The sequence below is a fragment of the Phacochoerus africanus genome, chromosome 11 (genome assembly GCF_016906955.1).
Source record: "Phacochoerus africanus isolate WHEZ1 chromosome 11, ROS_Pafr_v1, whole genome shotgun sequence".
Lineage (NCBI taxonomy): Eukaryota > Metazoa > Chordata > Mammalia > Artiodactyla > Suidae > Phacochoerus > Phacochoerus africanus.
In genome coordinates, this window is record NC_062554.1 from 91,675,718 (window position 1) to 91,693,209 (window position 17,492).

General features: G+C 44.5%; 1 protein-coding gene across 3 annotated transcripts in view; it reads right to left on the reverse strand.

The window, feature by feature from the left end:
* IGF2BP3 (insulin like growth factor 2 mRNA binding protein 3) overlaps positions 1-17,090 on the reverse strand; it is a 167,181-nt gene extending 150,091 nt beyond the window's left edge. For 2 of the 3 annotated variants that reach the window (XM_047752032.1, XM_047752030.1), the window contains exons 1-2: positions 16,473-17,090; positions 15,115-15,175 (exon numbers count right to left, since the gene is read on the reverse strand). In XM_047752032.1, the coding sequence (XP_047607988.1) occupies positions 15,115-15,175; positions 16,473-16,647 (236 nt within the window). In that variant the 5' untranslated portion in view covers positions 16,648-17,090. The remainder of the gene's footprint in view (positions 1-15,114; positions 15,176-16,472) is intronic. The other variant, XM_047752031.1, reaches the window with a different exon arrangement.
* Between the last annotated feature and the right edge of the window lie 402 nt (positions 17,091-17,492).

Here is a 17,492-nt window from a genome sequence, read left to right on the forward strand (position 1 = left end):
TAGAAATGGCAAAAAAAAAAAAAAAAAAAAAAGGCATGTTTTCTTTGGATGGCCATTTCCAATTTTCTATTAAACATTACTGAAAAAAATTTTGACAAATATTTCTTTATAACAGAACAAGCAAAACTGCTAGCACAGAGAAAGACAATAAATATGCCTAAAAATCAGAAACTGTTTAACATTATTTCAAAAGCGCTTTTAAGAAAAAAGGTGGGAGTTCCCGTCGTGGCTCAGCAGAAACAAACTCAACTAGTATCCATGAGGACTCAGGTTTGATCCCCTTACCCTGCTCAGTGAGTTAAAGATCTGGAGTAGCCGTGACCTGTGGTGTAAGTCACAGACAAGGCTTGGATCTGGCATTGCTGTAGCTGTGGTGTAGGCCAGCAGCTGTAGCTCAGATTCAACCCCTAGCCTAGGAACTTCCATATGCCACGGGTGCAGGTCTAAAAAGAAAAAAAAAAAAGGTAGAACAGGGAGTTCCCATTGTGGTTCAGCAGTTTAAGAACCTGACCAGTATCCATAAGGACGCAGGTTCAACCCCAGGCCTCGCTCTGTGGGTTAAGGATCCAGCATTGCCGTGAGCTGCCATTAGGTCTCAGACATGGCTCAGATCTGGCGTTGCTGTGGTATAGGCTGGCAGCAACACCTCTGACTGGACCCCTAGCATGGAAACCTACACATGCCACAGGTGCGGCCCCAAACAAAGACAAAAAGACAAAAAAAAAAGATAAAGAAAAAAAGGGGGTTCTTCTTATCTTCCTCCTTTTCAAAAATCTACTCTCATTCAAAATGAGTAAAATGCAAAATGTCCTAGACATTCAAAATAAGGGATCCTCTTTGCTTGGAAAGGCAATGGTGTAAGTTCCTGATTATCTGATAATACCTATTAAAACATAATGAGTAATGAGTGATATAATAAAACCTGAAAGTTTATCTGTGTTTATTTTGGCCTCCTACTCAGAGACCTTCTTACCAAGTGGTGGCTGGTGATTTCAGTTTCTTTACAATACTGTTTTTTTTTTTTTTTTTTTTAAATGTAGTTGATTCACAACATTGTGTCAATTTCTGGTGTACAGCAGAGTGACCCAGTCATACACATATATACATTCTTTTTCTCATTATCTTCCATCATGTTCTATCACAAGAGATTGGATATAGTTTCCTGTGCTATACAGTAGAATCTTTATAATATTTTTAATTAAAACTATGCTTACAGACAACACAAAACTGTGAAGATTGGGTTGTTCTCCATGACACTTGGTTGAACGGTATTCACATTTTTAAGGTCTAACAGATGCTCCCAAATAAAATGCCAAGAAGTCTGCCAATTTACTCTCTAATTAGGTGAGTACCCATTCCTATACACTCTTGCCAGGTATTATTAATCTTGTCCATTTTTCCCAACTTCACAGGCAAAGAAATGCCATTACAATTGGTGTTCCCCTAATGAGTAGTAAGACAGGCTATCTTTTCTAAATAAACTGGCTTTTTCAGATACCCCATTCTGAACTGATGCTTATCCTTAGTACACTTCAATCATTTTTTGTCCTCTACCTTTTTGAATTTAACAGGAATACTTTATCTCCTAGACAGTTTGTTTTTTTTAAATAGTATTACCTCTCAAGAGAGGTTCCTAACAAAACACATTTTAAGGATTCCAAGATGCACAGGTTTAGACATAAAAGTACAAATTCTTCACTTATTCACAATGCATAACTCATACTTCACAAAGAAGTGTAAAACATTCCTAAGTATCTGTACATGAGACAAATGATGGGATTATGCAGCAATAGATACACTCATCTCTTATTTTCAACTGCCACTTGTAAATATACAAGCTTATTAATATGAGACAATACCACTTAGGTGCCAGATACTCCAAGATGTCCTTTACAAATATTATAATTTAATTCCCAATAACCATATGCAATTCTCATTGCCCTATTTATAGATAAACTGAGAAGTCTGGAGTTGCATCATTCTGCCCAGGATCACAGAGCTGATCAAGGATTCTAACCAACATCTGTGTGATTCCAAGCAAGATGTTACTGACCCTCCCAACAGTTGGGGCGATGCTGCCCCTAGTTTTGTTCAGCTAATAGTTTGTACATATAAAAGGGTCTCATTTTCTCCAAAAGTTCATTACATCATTTGAGATGTCTTAATAAAAGAAATCAAATATGAAGTGCTTCAATTATCACTACTGACTAAAACTACGACTGTTGGAGTGCCCTGGTGGCCTAGTGGTTAAGGACTCAGCATTGACACTGCTGTGGCTCAGGTTCAATCCCTGGCCCAGGAACTTCTACATGCAGCAGGCACAGCAAAAAATAAAAAATAAAAAAAAATTTTGATTGTCATAGCTGACCGTAAAAAAGCAGCATAGGCTCAGTCAGCCTTACTATAGGACTCCTAGTTCTCTCACAATTCACCCTCATCACCCTGTCACAGGGCACCCTGAGAAAGTCCCATGCCCCCATGAAATGTTTGGGGGCACAGCCATTTCCAAGAGGCATTTAAAAGGTAAAAGCAGTTGAACATGATCTCTGGTGATCAGATCCCAAATTAACCCAGGCATCAGGTCTTGCATAAGAAAATCCTAAACAACCATCTACATGATTATTATCTAAACTGCTAAACATTGTCTAAACTGGGTGAGCCGCTGAAGTTAAACACAAAAAATTGGAACAATGTTAAGTCACTCCTGAAGCACATTCATGCCACCTCTTTGGGCTCAGCCTCCACCACCATCTTGCTTCACACCCAGGCCTCTCTTAATTCCAAACAGCTTGCCATCCCTCCCCGCACACACCAGGGGTGTTTCACACTTATATGCCTTGGCTTCTGCTGTCCCTTCTGCCTCTTCCATCCCCACTGTACAGTTAGCCCCAGCTGCCTTCACATGCTCGTTCTCTGAACCTATCCCTGACGAGCTACACAACACTCAGCTAAGCCCAATGATCCTCCTGTGTTTCTAGGGCAGCCCATGTACACCCCAAGAAGTATTTACAACCTCTCTACCTGCAGAGACATTAATCCACCTTCAGGATCACAGCCATAGTGAGCCACTGAGAGTGCTGAAGATAAAAATATCACCCAGGGATTGAGACAGAACACAGCCAAAATCACCATACTCCACATACTCTTCTTCAGAACCACTATCTTACTCTTCTTTCTATGCCCTGACACCAAGCACAGGACTGCCTCCAAACACAGGTGCTCCACCTATACTTGCTAAACCAACAGTTTTTGTAAGTAATGAATTCATTTCTGAAACTCAAAACAAATACAGAAATAGGTAAACTTGCACACCAAAAATGTAGAAATTTACATTTTCAACTGTACTTCTCTCCCCAAAGAAAAAGCAAGAGCTTCTCCATTTTTACAAGAGATGACCAAAAAAAAAAAAAAAAAAATCTGGGGGAGTTTCCACTGTGGCATAGCTGGTTAAGAACCTGACTGCAGCAGTCGGGTTGCTACAGAGGCATGGGCTCAATCCCTGGCCCAGGAATTTCCATATGCCCAGGGTGAAATCATAAAATTAAAACAAAACTGAAGGATCTCTGGAGAAAATGCAATCACCTCTCAACCACTTTTAGCATCATTATAAATTCTCTTAAAACTCCAATCACCTGCCCAGCTACAGTGACAAGCTGAGTTGGACTGTTTCAGAAACCTATTTTTAATTTTATTTTTTGCTTTGTAGGGCTGAATCTTCGGCATATGGGGGTTCCCAGGCTAGGGGTTGAATCAGAGCTGCAGCTGCCGGCCTACACCACAGCCACAGCAACATAGGATCCAACCAAGTCTGTGACCTACACCACAGCTCACAGCAACACCTGATCCCTGACCCACTGAGCAAGGCCAGGATACCATCGGGTTTGTTACCCCTGAGCCCCATTAGCAACTCCGCAAAACTAATTTTTAATCAAATTTCTCCTCAAAATTTTATTTAGTAAAGTTCCCACCCCAAGAAAATACTGTTCATTTTTGAAGATCCAAAATTCATGCTAAGTATAAAAGAACATAAGCCCCAAATATTCGAACTATAAATTATCACAATTCAATCTTTATAACTTTTGACTTAATTTTTACATACAAGGGGCACCAATAAATTGGGACCTAGACTTGTCAGAGTAAGCATGACATCCATGTTAGCAAGAATAAGGGTGTTCCTAGAATGATACAGTCCTCCTTGACTGAAAAGACAGGTTTCAACCAAACTGTCTCGATGTACAATTCAATAAAAACATGATTAACCATGTCATAAAGTAAATTTAGGAGTTCCAGCTGTGGTGCAGTTGGATTGGCAGTGTCTCGGGAGCACTGGGACAGAGGTTCAATCCGAGGCCCAGCATAGTGGGTTAAGGATCCAGCATTGCCTTAGCTGCAGCTTAGGTAGCAACTGTAGCTTGGATCTGATCCCTAGACCAGGAACTCCATGCACCATGAGGCAGTCCAAAAAAAAAAAAAAAAAAAGGAATCTTAGGGGAGTTTCTTGGTAGCCTAGCAGTTAAGGACTCAGCATTGTCACTGCTATGGCTCAGGTTCAATCCCTGGCCCAGGAACTTCCACATGCTGTGAGCGCAGCAAAAAAAAAGAAAAGAACAGAAAAGAAAGAAAAAGACACAACCCACAGAATTCTACTTATAAGAAAATAGAACATCCCAAAACAGAACAAAATTTTTTCATATTTCTGTTATCACCAAATATAATCTACATCCAGCCTTCACGTTTGAATCTCAAGAAGAAAAAAAAATACAACAGCTGCCATGGGAGTGACCACTAGGTGATACTGTATTGATTCTTTATCCATACTGTCCCCCGGATCCTGTGAGGCATCGTTTCCATTCTGACCTCCCATTACTTCATTCCTCAACAACACCATTAATTCAGCAAGTGGAGTTAGGATTCAAACCCAGATCTAACACCCTTCACTTCAACAAGAGCACATGAGGCAAGCATCAGGGCTTCTCAACAAGAGGTTTCAGCATTTCTCCCTCCTCCTCTCTCCCAATCCTCAGTATTTCAGGTTTAAGGGACTTCTTTCTGCAAGACAGGATCCTACTAAACTTGCTAACAGGCTGGGATGACCAGGCATCAAAGACTCCAACCCAGGACACCTCTACCTCTTTTGCAACCTCCAACACATCCTTAAGTCACAACCACCTGCCTGGGAAAAAAACCATGGCATCTACCTACACATACCCTTTGTTCTCCTATCTTCTGAGGCCCCTCCAAATTCCCTACAATTTACTTATTGTAAGATGAAGCTGCTTTAAAATACTTTAAAGGGGAGTTCCCGTCGTGGCGCAGTGGTTAACAAATCCGACTAGGAACCATGAGGTTGCGGGTTCGGTCCCTGCCCTTGCTCAGTGGGTTAACGGCATTGCTGTGAGCTGTGGTGTAGGTTGCAGATGCGGCTCGGATCCTGCATTGCTGTGGCTTTGGCATAGGCCGGTGGCTACAGCTCCGATTCGACCCCTAGCCTGGGAACCTCCATATGCCGCGGGAGCGGCCCAAGAAATGGCAAAAAGACAAAAAAAAAAATTTTTTTTTTAAAAAGTAAAATAAATAAATAAGTAAATAAAATAAAATACCTTAAAGCAAAAAGAAGTCTCATTTTCCATCTTAAAACAGGATGTCTAGATATTTTTCTTCTGCAGTTCTCCAGTAAGCCCAGGATTCCAGACTACCTGTACCTGTCTTCTTCCTACATCAAGACAATAAATCAACCCTTCCAAGAAGCCAAACAAGATTTTTCTTCAGAGAAGGCAAGAAACAGGATATCTCTGCTCCAACTTGCCACTGCAAACATGATCAGGCTGCTGTGTAAGCTACTTTTTTGGGGCTTTGACAACTTCAAATGGGAGGAATGAAGACAAGGCTGTCACAAGACCTGGAAATGGGTTCCACTAATCACTGGCAGTGCTTTGGGCAAGTCACTTCTTCTCCCAGGGCTTTCTAGAGAATCCTTTGGTAAACCAACTAATACCATTTAAAAAACTCTATTGTGCTATCTCATTTTTATTAGTTTTCCTCTCTTTCAACAGTAGGTGTTTAACACATTCTGAAGTAGTATTCTAGTCATCAAAGGACTTGCACAGACAAAGAAAGTCTTAAACAGAGTTATTCAGACTAAGTTACCAGTCTCAAAATCAACTGCTCAACACCTCACTTTGTTTCAGTGACTATTGTAGCCAAAGGCAGGATTCAGAATTTGAGGAGGCAGCTACTTTACCAAGGACGAGATATTTTAGTATGCAAAAATTAGAGAAGGTAGGGTTATTTGAAGGGTTCTTTATATTTTTATAACTTAAATTTTAGGAATAAAATAGAAGGAATGCTTAACGTACTCCAGTATACTAAAATAACAAAGTAGTTAAAGTATTTTAAATCTAACCCATAATATTCATATATACTTTGGCCATTAGTTTCTACCTCTGCTTATCGTTCATCAAGTATCGCAACAACGACATACAAGTATTGGACTTTGCCCTGTTTTGGAACCAAACATATTACTAAAAAGCAGAATGGGTTGTCTATAAGAAAGTGAGTTCATAATCACCAGAAGTTTTGAAACAAATGCTAGTGGGTAGGTCGACTGTCACAAACAAGTCTTGTCTGGAGTTCCTGTGGTGGCACAGCGGTAATGAACCTGACTAGTATCCATGAGGATGGAGGTTTGATCCCTGCCATCGTTGGGTAAAGGATCCAGCGTTGCCATGAGCTGTGGTGCAGGTTGCAGACGCAGCTCAGATCCCACATTGCCATGGCTGTGGCGTAAGCCGGCAGCTGTAGCTCCAATTCAACCCCTGGCCTAGGAGCTTCCATATGTCGTGGTTGCGGCCCTAAAAAGAAGAAGAAGAAAAAAAAAAAAAGTCTTGTTCAATGGGCAAGAGCATCTACTAAAGAGCCTCTTCCATCTGCAGCAAATTAAAAATAGAACATGCTCATAGATGTTTCTGGAATTAAGAAAATGAATTAAGAGTCTAATAAATTCTGGAAGAAAGGCTATATTCCACGTTGCTCCAAAATTTGTTAATTGCTCTCCATTTATTTATAGCAGAACCCAAAGGCTAAGACTTAACACCACTCCCATTCATGTATTCATCCATCTAAAGCGCAACCTCAGTGCTCTTCCACACAGTTGATCGATTACTCCTTCCTTTTCCATAGGCTTTCTTCACTCATCTCTTACCAACAGTTTTCTCTGCTTAGGTTCCACTAATCACTGGCCTCCTTTACTCTCCCCTCTGCTAGTCCCTCCTTCCTCCAAGAGCTCCAGGCTCAGTTCCTTGAACACCTTGTCCAAGTCCACGACTGCAATACCACAAGCTAATGAAGGCTGGAATTTCCACCTCCACATCCTACCTTGCCCTGGGCTTGAGACTGACATAACCAGCTACTCAATTTCATCGTTTAAATTTCCAGTAAGGGAGTTCCCGTCGTGGCGCAGTGGTTAACGAATCTGACTAGGAACCATGAGGTTGCGGGTTTGGTCCCTGCCCTTGCTCAGTGGGTTAACGATCCGGCATTGCTGTGAGCTGTGGTGTAGGTTGCAGACAAGGCTCGGATCCTGCGTTGCTGTGGCTCTGGCGTAGGCTGGCACCTACAGCTCCAATTAGACCCCTAGCCTGGGAACCTCCATATGCCGCGGGAGCAGCCCAAGAAATAGCAACAACAACAAAAGACAAAAAAAGACAAAAAGACAAAAAAAAAAACAACAACAACAACAAAAAATTTCCAGTAAGTATTAGAAACATAATGTGCCAAAAGTAAAGCTCCTGATTCCCACCCAAGAACATGTTCATTTCCCCAATACTCTCCATTTTGGTAAATGGCACCACCTTCCACCCAGTTATTCTGGCCAAAAAAATCTTATCCTTTACTCTTTCCACACCCCTCCTCTAATCCATCAGCAAATCCTATTAGCTGTTCCTTAGAAATATCCAGAAACTGACCACCACTCATCAACTCCAAAACACCAGCATCTCTTGCCAGGATATGACAAAGGGGACTGGCTCCCCATTTCTCAGGCTAAATGCACTTTTCAGATATTTTAAGTTCTAAATATTTTGAAGCCAAAATGCCCCCTCCTCCAATTTGTAGAAGATCAACTACAAAGATGGATACGATCAATTCCTTTCCTCTCTACGTGCATGCCAATGTATCATCAAGAGATAGATAGTCTATTTCCATATTCTCTTTGAACTTGTGGTGGCCTTGTGACCTTCCATGATCAATAGGATGGGATTGATTAAAAGCAATAATGTGCCAATTCTGCACCTAGCCTTTAAGAGGCCCAGCAGCTTGGGGTAGCCAGCCACGGGCCACCATGGAGTACTGAGATACCACGTGAAGAAAGATAACCTGGACAAGCACCAAAGAGGCCAGATATGTGACTGAAACTTTCTTGGACCTTTTAGCCCAGCCTGGTAAATGACCCAAAATGATACTATGTGGAATAGAACCAACCATCAAGCAGACCCCTAGGATCATGGGGAAGAATAAGGTGCTGTTGTTTTGAGCCATTAGTTTTGGAGCAGTTTGCTGTGTACCTATAGAGAATTGAAAAATTCACATCATAATGAAATCAATATCCTCCATAACTAAGTGATAAAGACAGATATTCTCAGGACTCAGGCCTCTTTTACCTTCGAGTTCTACTAGATTCCTCAAAGATTATGTCTGAATTTCAAACCTTTTCCTAATCAAGTTAAATGGTCTCAGCATAATTCTCTAAAACATATGGTTTATGTGGTTTATGTACTATGTATTCCCCTTCAGGGCAGCAGAATTCACATACTAGGTTGATATTTATAACTATGTTTATTTACCAAAACCAAACACTTTCCCAAAAGCAATTTTAGACCATGATAAATTACACCCTCAATTTTAATAGAGCACTGAAAACTGTTTGCCACCAGCTCTCAAGCAAAATTATGTAAAACCAATTTGTAAACATCAGATTTATGGGGCAGAGATCTTAACTAAAAATGCCCATCCCATCCTCACTGCTCCCACACTGCCACCTCCTGTCGCATGACTCCAGAAACTTGAATCAGAGTCAACAGTTGATAAAGGAAACTAAGCTAAGAATAGCACAGCCTCTCTCCTTCCTCCCAGACCAAGCCAACCTCCAGCATTACTGAATGGGTAATTCACACCTTTCAGAATAAGTTACTGCTGGAAAAGTTGCTGTCTGGATGCTGCTGAGGACAATTAAAATAGAGTTGCTTCAAATATCTATCAAGGTGGCTCAACAGCTCCACTTCAATACAAAATCCCAGACCTATAACAATACATGAACTGCAGTTATGTGGCTCATAAAAGGATTTCAAAGTATGACAAAGATCACATCCCTCTTGCTGAATGCCCGAACAAGATACACGTGCAAAAGCAACTGAACTTTCAGGCTACAGAAAAGAAATACAAGCCAAAAATCCTTATAGAGAAAATCCCCAATCTTTGTAATTGCAAAATATACTTATAAACCTTAGCCTGATAATTCAATTATTTCAGATAGAATGCAAAACAGATACAAAATATGCCCCTTGTTTATTATAATGACATTTGGCATGAGCAGAGAAAGTAAGTGACCACACAAATCAAAAGAAAGCCAGAAACACAAGCCAAGATTCTCAATTCCCACTGGTTCTGGGCACACACGTCATGTCTTTATGATCTCTTCCTTATTATTCTGGATAGCCTCACAGGAGCTATTTATCAACACTTTTTTTTTTAATTCTAATAAAGCCAAAGGAAGTTTTTTTGGGTTTTTTTTTTTTTTGGTCTTTTTAGGGCCACACCTGTGGCATATGAAAGGTCTCAGGCTAAGGATCGAATTGGAGCTACAGCTGCCAGCCTATGCCACAGCCATGCCAGACCCGAACTTCATCTGGGAACTACACCACAGCCCAGGACAATGCCAGTTCCTTAACCCACTGATTGAGACCAGGGATCAAATCTGCATCCTCATAGATACTAGCCCGGTTCCTTACTACCAAGCCACAACAGGAACTCCAAGAAATCTTTGAAACTCTCCCAAACTGTACTGAGAAAATAACATGAACTCAAGAAAAATCTCATTGGCTACAACCACTTCAGCAGTCATGAATTACTGAACACTCCCAAGATAACCTTGCCTATGATTCTTTACCAGTCATGAAAGTTGCCTAACAATCAGAACCTCAAGTCTATACGTGTGAGAAATTTTCCTACTTTATAAGACTCACCTGTACCACCACTGATAAGTCAAGAGCATACCTGTTAAAAAGCTCAGCATTAAATATACCTCTTACTGTCCTGAGACAGCAAGGTCCATGACAACTGGTCATGGCACCATCCTTTTCTAATACTTAACAGCTATTAAAATGTAGCACTAGGAGTTCCCGTTGTAGCACAGTGGAAACGAATCCGACTAGGAACCATGAGGTTTAGGGTTCGATCTCTGTCCTCGCTCAGTGGTTTAAGAATCAGGCATCGCCGTGAGCTATGTGTAGGTCCAAGACACGGCTCAGATCCAGCGTTGCTGTGGCTCTGTCGTAGGCCGGTGGCTACAGCTCTGATTAGACCCCTAGCCTAGGAACCTCCATATGCCACGGGAGCGGGCCTAGAAAAGGCAAAAAGGCAAATAATAATAGTAAAGTAAGGTATATCTAAAACCAGTAACTTTTATACATGCTCTATCCCATTTATATGCTCAACACAAGATTCTAAAATGAAAATAAGTTGTCCACTTAATTTTTTAATTATTTTCAAGGTAGCAAAAAATGAAGACATTTAACCTAAGGCAATACAGTCTGTTGTAACAGATTCTTCATGGAAAAATATTAACTGGGAGACAAAAAAAAAAAAAAAAAAGAGTTCCCATCATGGTGCAGTGGTTAACGAATCCGACTAGGAACCATGAGGTTGCAGGTTCGATCCCTTGCCTTGCTCAGTGGGTTAACGATCCGGCGTTGCCGAGAGCTGTGGTGTAGGTTGCAGACACGGCTCGGATCCCGAGTTGCTGTGGCTCTGGCGTAGGCTGGCAGCAACAGCTCTGATTAGACCCCTAGCCTGGGAACCTCCATATGCCGCAGGAGCGGCCCAAGAAATCACAAAAAGACAAAAAAAAAAAAAAGAAAAATATTAACTACTATTTTTTAATTCAAATATATTTCAGGCTACATATAATTCTTTTTTTTTTTGTCTTTTTGCCTTTTCTAGGGCCGCTCCTGCAGTATGTGGAGGTTCTCAGGCTAGGGGTCTAATCAGAGCTGTAGCTGCAGGCCTACACCAGAGCCACAGCAACGTGGGATCCGAGTCCATTCTGCGACCTACACCACAGCTCACGGCAACGCCGGATCCCTAACCCACTGAGCAAGGGCAGGGATCGAACCCACAACCTAGTGGTTCCTAGTCACATTTGTTAACCACCGAGCCACAACAGGAACTCGCTACATATAATTCTAATCAATGCTAACAGCTAAATTATGAGCAAGTGTAAGCTATAAAAAACTGAGAACATGAACATTTCCATAATTTCAAAAAGTCATGGAAAACAAACTAAAACCACCATCCTCTCAGTTCCCCAATGTGGGTGACTTTCCCTATTCCCTCTCTCATGCCAACAGCCCTCAACATAACAGAAAGGAAACGGAAATCAGTGCTATTTACATAATCATATAGGGACACCAAACAATGTCCCACAAGATACCACTGGTTCTTATCAGCAAAGTCAGCTATGGTCTTCCTAAGCCAGAATAATTTTCACACTCACCCTTACCCCCAAGAGGGAAATTTTTTTTTTTTTTTTTAGAGCATTTACCTCCAGAGTGAGGCCAAGTCTTCACGTGCTTTATCTTTTATATTTGGAACAAATGTCCAACACTATTGCAGAGACTCAGTGCGATCATCTCTTCATTCTGGATACAGGGGACCTCAAGCACTGCTATAACTTCCCCAACTGAGGGGCAGCAGAATGCAGAAAAGCAACATTCCTTCCACATTCCCTTGAGACTTCGGTAAGCAAGAGTTAAGCTTGGTCTAAACCAAACTCAACAATGCCCCTTCCTGAGAGGGTCCCGCCCAGCTCAGCTCCCAATTGGGCCAGGCCACCAAGCATCAAATTGCCCTGGGCCTGCTCCCCTGTTTAGTTGCTGCAAGCCCATTCATCCATCTCTGAGTGCTGCCATAAGCATTCTTCAGCACCGGGCTCCCAACATGCCTTGCACAGCAGGTAGGAAGGTCAGTGTTGCACATGTGGGTGTGCCTCAGATGCCCACATGATGATGGGATGCAATGGAATGACGGCTAAGCACAAAGAAGTCCACTCTCAAGTCCAGCAGGCTCACTGGCAAGGATTGGTCTATGGCAGTCAACTGACTGTCATCAGTACCACCCCTCAATGTTCCTACAGGTGGTGGGCATGTGGACTGCCAAGATGCCCTCTCCTAAAACCTATTCAGACAGTGAAACAGCCCAGATAGGGAAAACTGCAACACAGTTCCAAGGTTCAGTTAAAACAGGATTGTAATATAGACTTCCGGCAAATTTCCCCGAGCAGACAAATCAAGCTCTATTACTGTTTTTAACCATTGCAATACAAAGGACTTAGTTCATTGCTCTCTGAAGTATAAAGTTGTCTCCAATGTACTCACTCCCATTTACTTTGCTATGAAGAAACTATCATTCATTCAAAATCCTGACCGTTTTAATGCTCTAGTGAAAATCAACCAGAAATGTCAACCTACCTTGTTAATAAATGGAGGAGCTTCCATTGATAAATACTTGCTGCCAATGGTAACATTTTACTTTATGTGCTTCACTAAATAGGAACTCCTGTTTGTCATAAAGTAACAAGAAACTAAGTATGTTTTTAGTTTGGGCAAAAGCCTTTAAGAATGAAACAAGTAGTCTATTAACAATGTTTTTAATTTCCTACATAGTGGAGGACAAATTCACCAGAGGTTGGAGAGGAAAAATCAGGAGTGTAAGGCAAAGTAACTGCTTTGAAGGGCAGGTTAAGGCATTGAATGTTTAAATTTATAAGCTAAAGTGAGTTTCCCTTGTGACTCAGTGGATAGACTAGTATCCATGAGGATGCGGGTTTGATCCCTGGCCTCACTCAATGGGTTAAGGATCCTCCATGGCTGTGGCATAGCCAACAGCTGCAGCTCCGATTCAACCCCTAGCCCAGGAATTTCCATATGTCGTGGGTGCAGCCCTTTAAAAAAAAAAAAAAAAGGAGAAACTCCCAAATGTCAAAACGTCAGTCCTTCAACACAACCATTTGCTTACTTCTTATTTAACATTTGAAGAAAATTAAGACACAGTGGCTAAACATGAGACCAAGAAGAATTTCCAGAATGTCCTTACATATTCCCCCCCCCCCAGGTAAACAATTCAGATTATGCCTTTAAACTTTTTTTTTTTTTTGCCTTTTTCTTTTTTTAAATGTCTCTCAGCATATGGAGGTTCCCAGGCTAGGAGTCTAATCGGAGCTACAGCTGCTGACTATGCCATAGCCACAGCAAAGCCAGATCTGAGCCACAAATGCAACCTACAGAACAGCTCACAGCAATGGTGGATCCTTAACCCACTGATTGAGGCCAGGGATCGAACCTGAAACCTCATGGTTCCTAGTCTGATTAGTTTTTGCTGTGCCACAACGAGAACTCCGCCTTTAAACTTCTTTTTAAGGAGATAGGATTTATTGGGACTTCTCCCCCAATTTTTAAATTGCTATTAAACTGAGATCATTTCAATAATTTTCAATACATATTCCATTTTAGAAACTTTTTAAAAAAGAATTCCATTCTACTATATTAAATAATTTGACCCCTATCAAAATTCCCAACTAGAATTACATCTATCTGGCTACACAAATCCCTTTCAAACTATCCTAGTGAAAATCAAGTACACCAAAAATCAAGTACACAAAAATCCAAACACGCTAGCAAAAGACACAACAGGTGAAAATGCTCTACCTGGAAGAGAGTTCAATCTAGAAAGAGGCACAGGATGATCTGTTGGATAGCCATCTCTCCCACAGAAATGGAAATTCGTAGCAAACCCTTTCTGCCCTCCAGCATACACACTCACTAGTACCTAAACAAACACTTGGCAGCCCTAGTTTAAATTAACTTCCACTTTACTACTTGGCCCAGATTGGGAGTGAGGGATGAGAGGGGGGAAGGCAGGGTCCCTAAGTCCACCTTGCAGACATAAGCAAACCCCTAGCACCACCCGGAGGAAGCAGTACCCTTCTAGTCAGAGTTACACAGCAGGGATCTGGCCTCCTCTGCAGAAAGGAGCCATTTCTCCAAGATACTCAAGGGATTAAAACTATCTCCAAACATTCTGTAAACTGACACACTACACATGCTCTCCCAAAAGTTCAAGCCCCTTGTTTAAGTAACACCAATCTTCGGCCTTCTCCATCTTTTTGTGGTTATCTGCAAGCAAAAATATTATTAAAGGTGGGGGGAGTGGACGGCCAGGAAACAAAGGCGGGTGTGCAGAAAACTAACTCTGCAGTGACTGAAAGGCACTTCTGGGCAGAAGAAACCAGGCTTTCACTCACATGTCCCAATCCTGGCGGGTGAGCTACCAGAGTAAAGGCAAATTCCTCCCCTCTCAAAAGTGCGGACTGCCTCCCAGGCCTCTCAGCCTCCAACTGGGCACAGAGAAGCAAAGGAAGGCCGCACCCGCGAGTGTCTGCAGCTGCTTTCGCCTATACCGTACTTTCAGGTGGGGCCGGGGGTGGGAACGGTCACCCATTGCTTCCTAATTCCCACAGGTGCCCAGAAACTGCCCTTTGAGACTTTGATTTCCTGTTGCACCGGTGACCTAGTCTGCCGGAGAACACTTAGCTGAGAGAGCTTCCTTGAGAGACATTTTTTTAACCAGTAATAAACCAGTGGCAGGGGCCACGGACAAGCCGTCTATTTCTTAGCAGGAGTTTCAACATACACACACACACCTGCCATTAACTTAAATGCAAGAGAAGACGAGAAACGCCACGCCAGACAACAACCCGACAAGAGGAAAAGTTGTTCTCAGCTGTGTTGAGGCTCTCTTCCCAATGGTTGAGAACAGAATCAGAAAGAACATAATTAAGCTCACCTCTGCCTTTTGGGGACCGAGTGCTCAACTTCTATTAGTTTCCCGTGCAGTTCCACTTTACCTGCGGACACACGAGAGGTGGAAGACAGTTGGCCCGGTTTTGTTGGCTCTCTGGGCCCCAAGGACCCACATAGCCTAAGCGGCGACCTAGGTGGCCTCCTGAGCCCTGAACAGCACCAGGAACTCACTCAGCCCGTGTGGGAAGTTGACCCCTCTGGGCTGCGTGGGTGTAAGTTACTTTTGGGTGGGAAGAGGAATCGACTGTCCCTCTTCTTCTACAACTACTTGGGTAACACTCTTCCCCTACCCTGGCCTCCACCGCCACCTCCCCCGACACTGCAACAAAAGACAAATTCCGGCGTAGGGGCTACGTTGCCTCTCTTCAGGTGGGGGCCTCCGGGTCCTTATCGCGGGTTCAAGCCCAGGCCCTCCGGGGACGGGCAGTGAGCGGCGGGAAAGGCTCAAGGGCCGCAGGGCAGGCGCGGAAAGAGCGAACGTCCAGAGGTGCGGCTCGGCACGAACTGGGCGCGCGAGCGAGTAGCGTTTCGGAGAGGAACCGAGCGCAGCCTTAGCCTCTGGGCGTCCCACCCCCGCGCGCCGCGCGGCCACGCGAAGCCCCCAGTGCTCGCCAAGGGCACCCCGCCACCCCCGGAGGCCGTGGCTCGAGGCCCCGCAGCCAGGCGCCGCAGTGTGGCTCGCTCCCTGGCGACCCTTGGCCGCCGGTGCCCACCTGCCCCTCTCGCTCGTCGGACGCGGGAAGGTTCAGCAAAGAACACGGGTCGCCCTCGCCCGCCTCCCGCAGGGTCGTAAGGAAGCTCAGCAGCGGGGTCAAGGCCACTCTGAGTTCTCTAGCTGCCAGAATCTGGGGCGGGAGAGGGGCAATGAATCCAACGCCATAAAAGAAGAGAGCAGAGAGGAAGCAAGGAACGAGAAGCAGGCGTTCGAGCTCGGCTCCCAAGGCCCGGCGTTACGGAGCCTGGAGCAAGCGCCTGGGCCCGGGCGGGGTGCGGGGCGAGTGCACCGCCCCCCCCCAACCCGGCGCCGCACCGTCCCCTGCTCCCCTCGGAGCCCGCGCCCGGGCTTTCTTGACAGCGAGTCCGCCCTCAGCCCGCAAATCCCGGCGGGGGAGGGGAGCCCGGGGGCCGGGAAGGCGCAGAGGCTGGAGGAAGCGCCCGGACCCATGCGAGTGGGCTCCCGGGCCTCGTCCCCTCTCCGTACCCGCACCCACCCAAGCCTGGGCCCAGTGTGGACAACCCGGTGTTAGCCACCGGCCTGGCTCCCGGCCCCCGACCCCGACAGGCCCGGGCGGGCGGCGCGGGGCTAGGCAGGCGCCCTGGCAGGGCCCGGCCGGGGCCCACCTGAAAACGCCTCGATGGCCTTGAGGGCCCAGCTCTCGTCCGGACAGTCCACGAACGCGTAGCCAGTCTTCACCAGGAACGGTCCCGACACTGGGATCTTGGCGTCCTTGAAGATACTTTCCAGGTCCGAGGGGACGGCGTTCTCGCTGAGGTTTCCAATATACAGTTTGTTCATTGTGAAAGAGTGGTTGTTTAAAAAAAATTAAGAGAGAAACGAAAAATTAAAACCACCCACAGAGACGGATGGATCCTGGGGGTTTTGTTCCCCTCTTCTCGCCGTTAAAATACACGAACACAGTAAGAACCAAGAACAAGAACGAGGAGCGAAAAATCAGATCCGAGGGTTCCTGTTTTTCCTTTCCTAGGTATTAAAAAAAAAAAAAAAAAAAAAAAAAGAAGGAAAAAGCCTTGCTAAACCCAAACGCATCAACGAGTCTTCCTAACTCGGAGGAGGAGGCGGGATTAGCGAGGAAAAGGAGACGAAGAGGGGAGGGGGAAAATACTTTTTGTCTCTTCCTCCCCAGCCCCTCTGGCATCGGCCAGCGGACAGTGAAAATATCACACTACGTTAGGGCAGGCACCGCCTCCCCATAAAAAACCCTGAAGGGTGACTGGCAGGAGAGGAGGGGAGAAGGGGGTGGAGGGAGGAAGACGCAGGAGGCGGAAAAAATCCGCTCCGAGTGTCCGGCTTTTTGAATGAGCCACGTGTTCAAACTACAAATCAACGTCTCACGTGAGGAATCCCAGCGCCTCAATTAGAGTGGGTTTCGGAGGAAAAAAAAAGAGCTACCAGGAGGAGGAAGAGGGGGAGGGGAAATGAGCTTGGGCGAGGGACCCTGAGAAGGGGGAGGAGGAAGAGGTGGGGGGGAAATGCTAAAGGAGCCGCAGCCCGCGCGCGAAGGGGAGCGCGGCAGGGGGAGCTGATGGTTACTGCAGAGTTTAGAAAGGGTTATCTGGCTGGGGCGGATCCTGAGGCGGGGGAGGGGAAGAATATTGATTTATTTTTTGTTTTTTTAATGA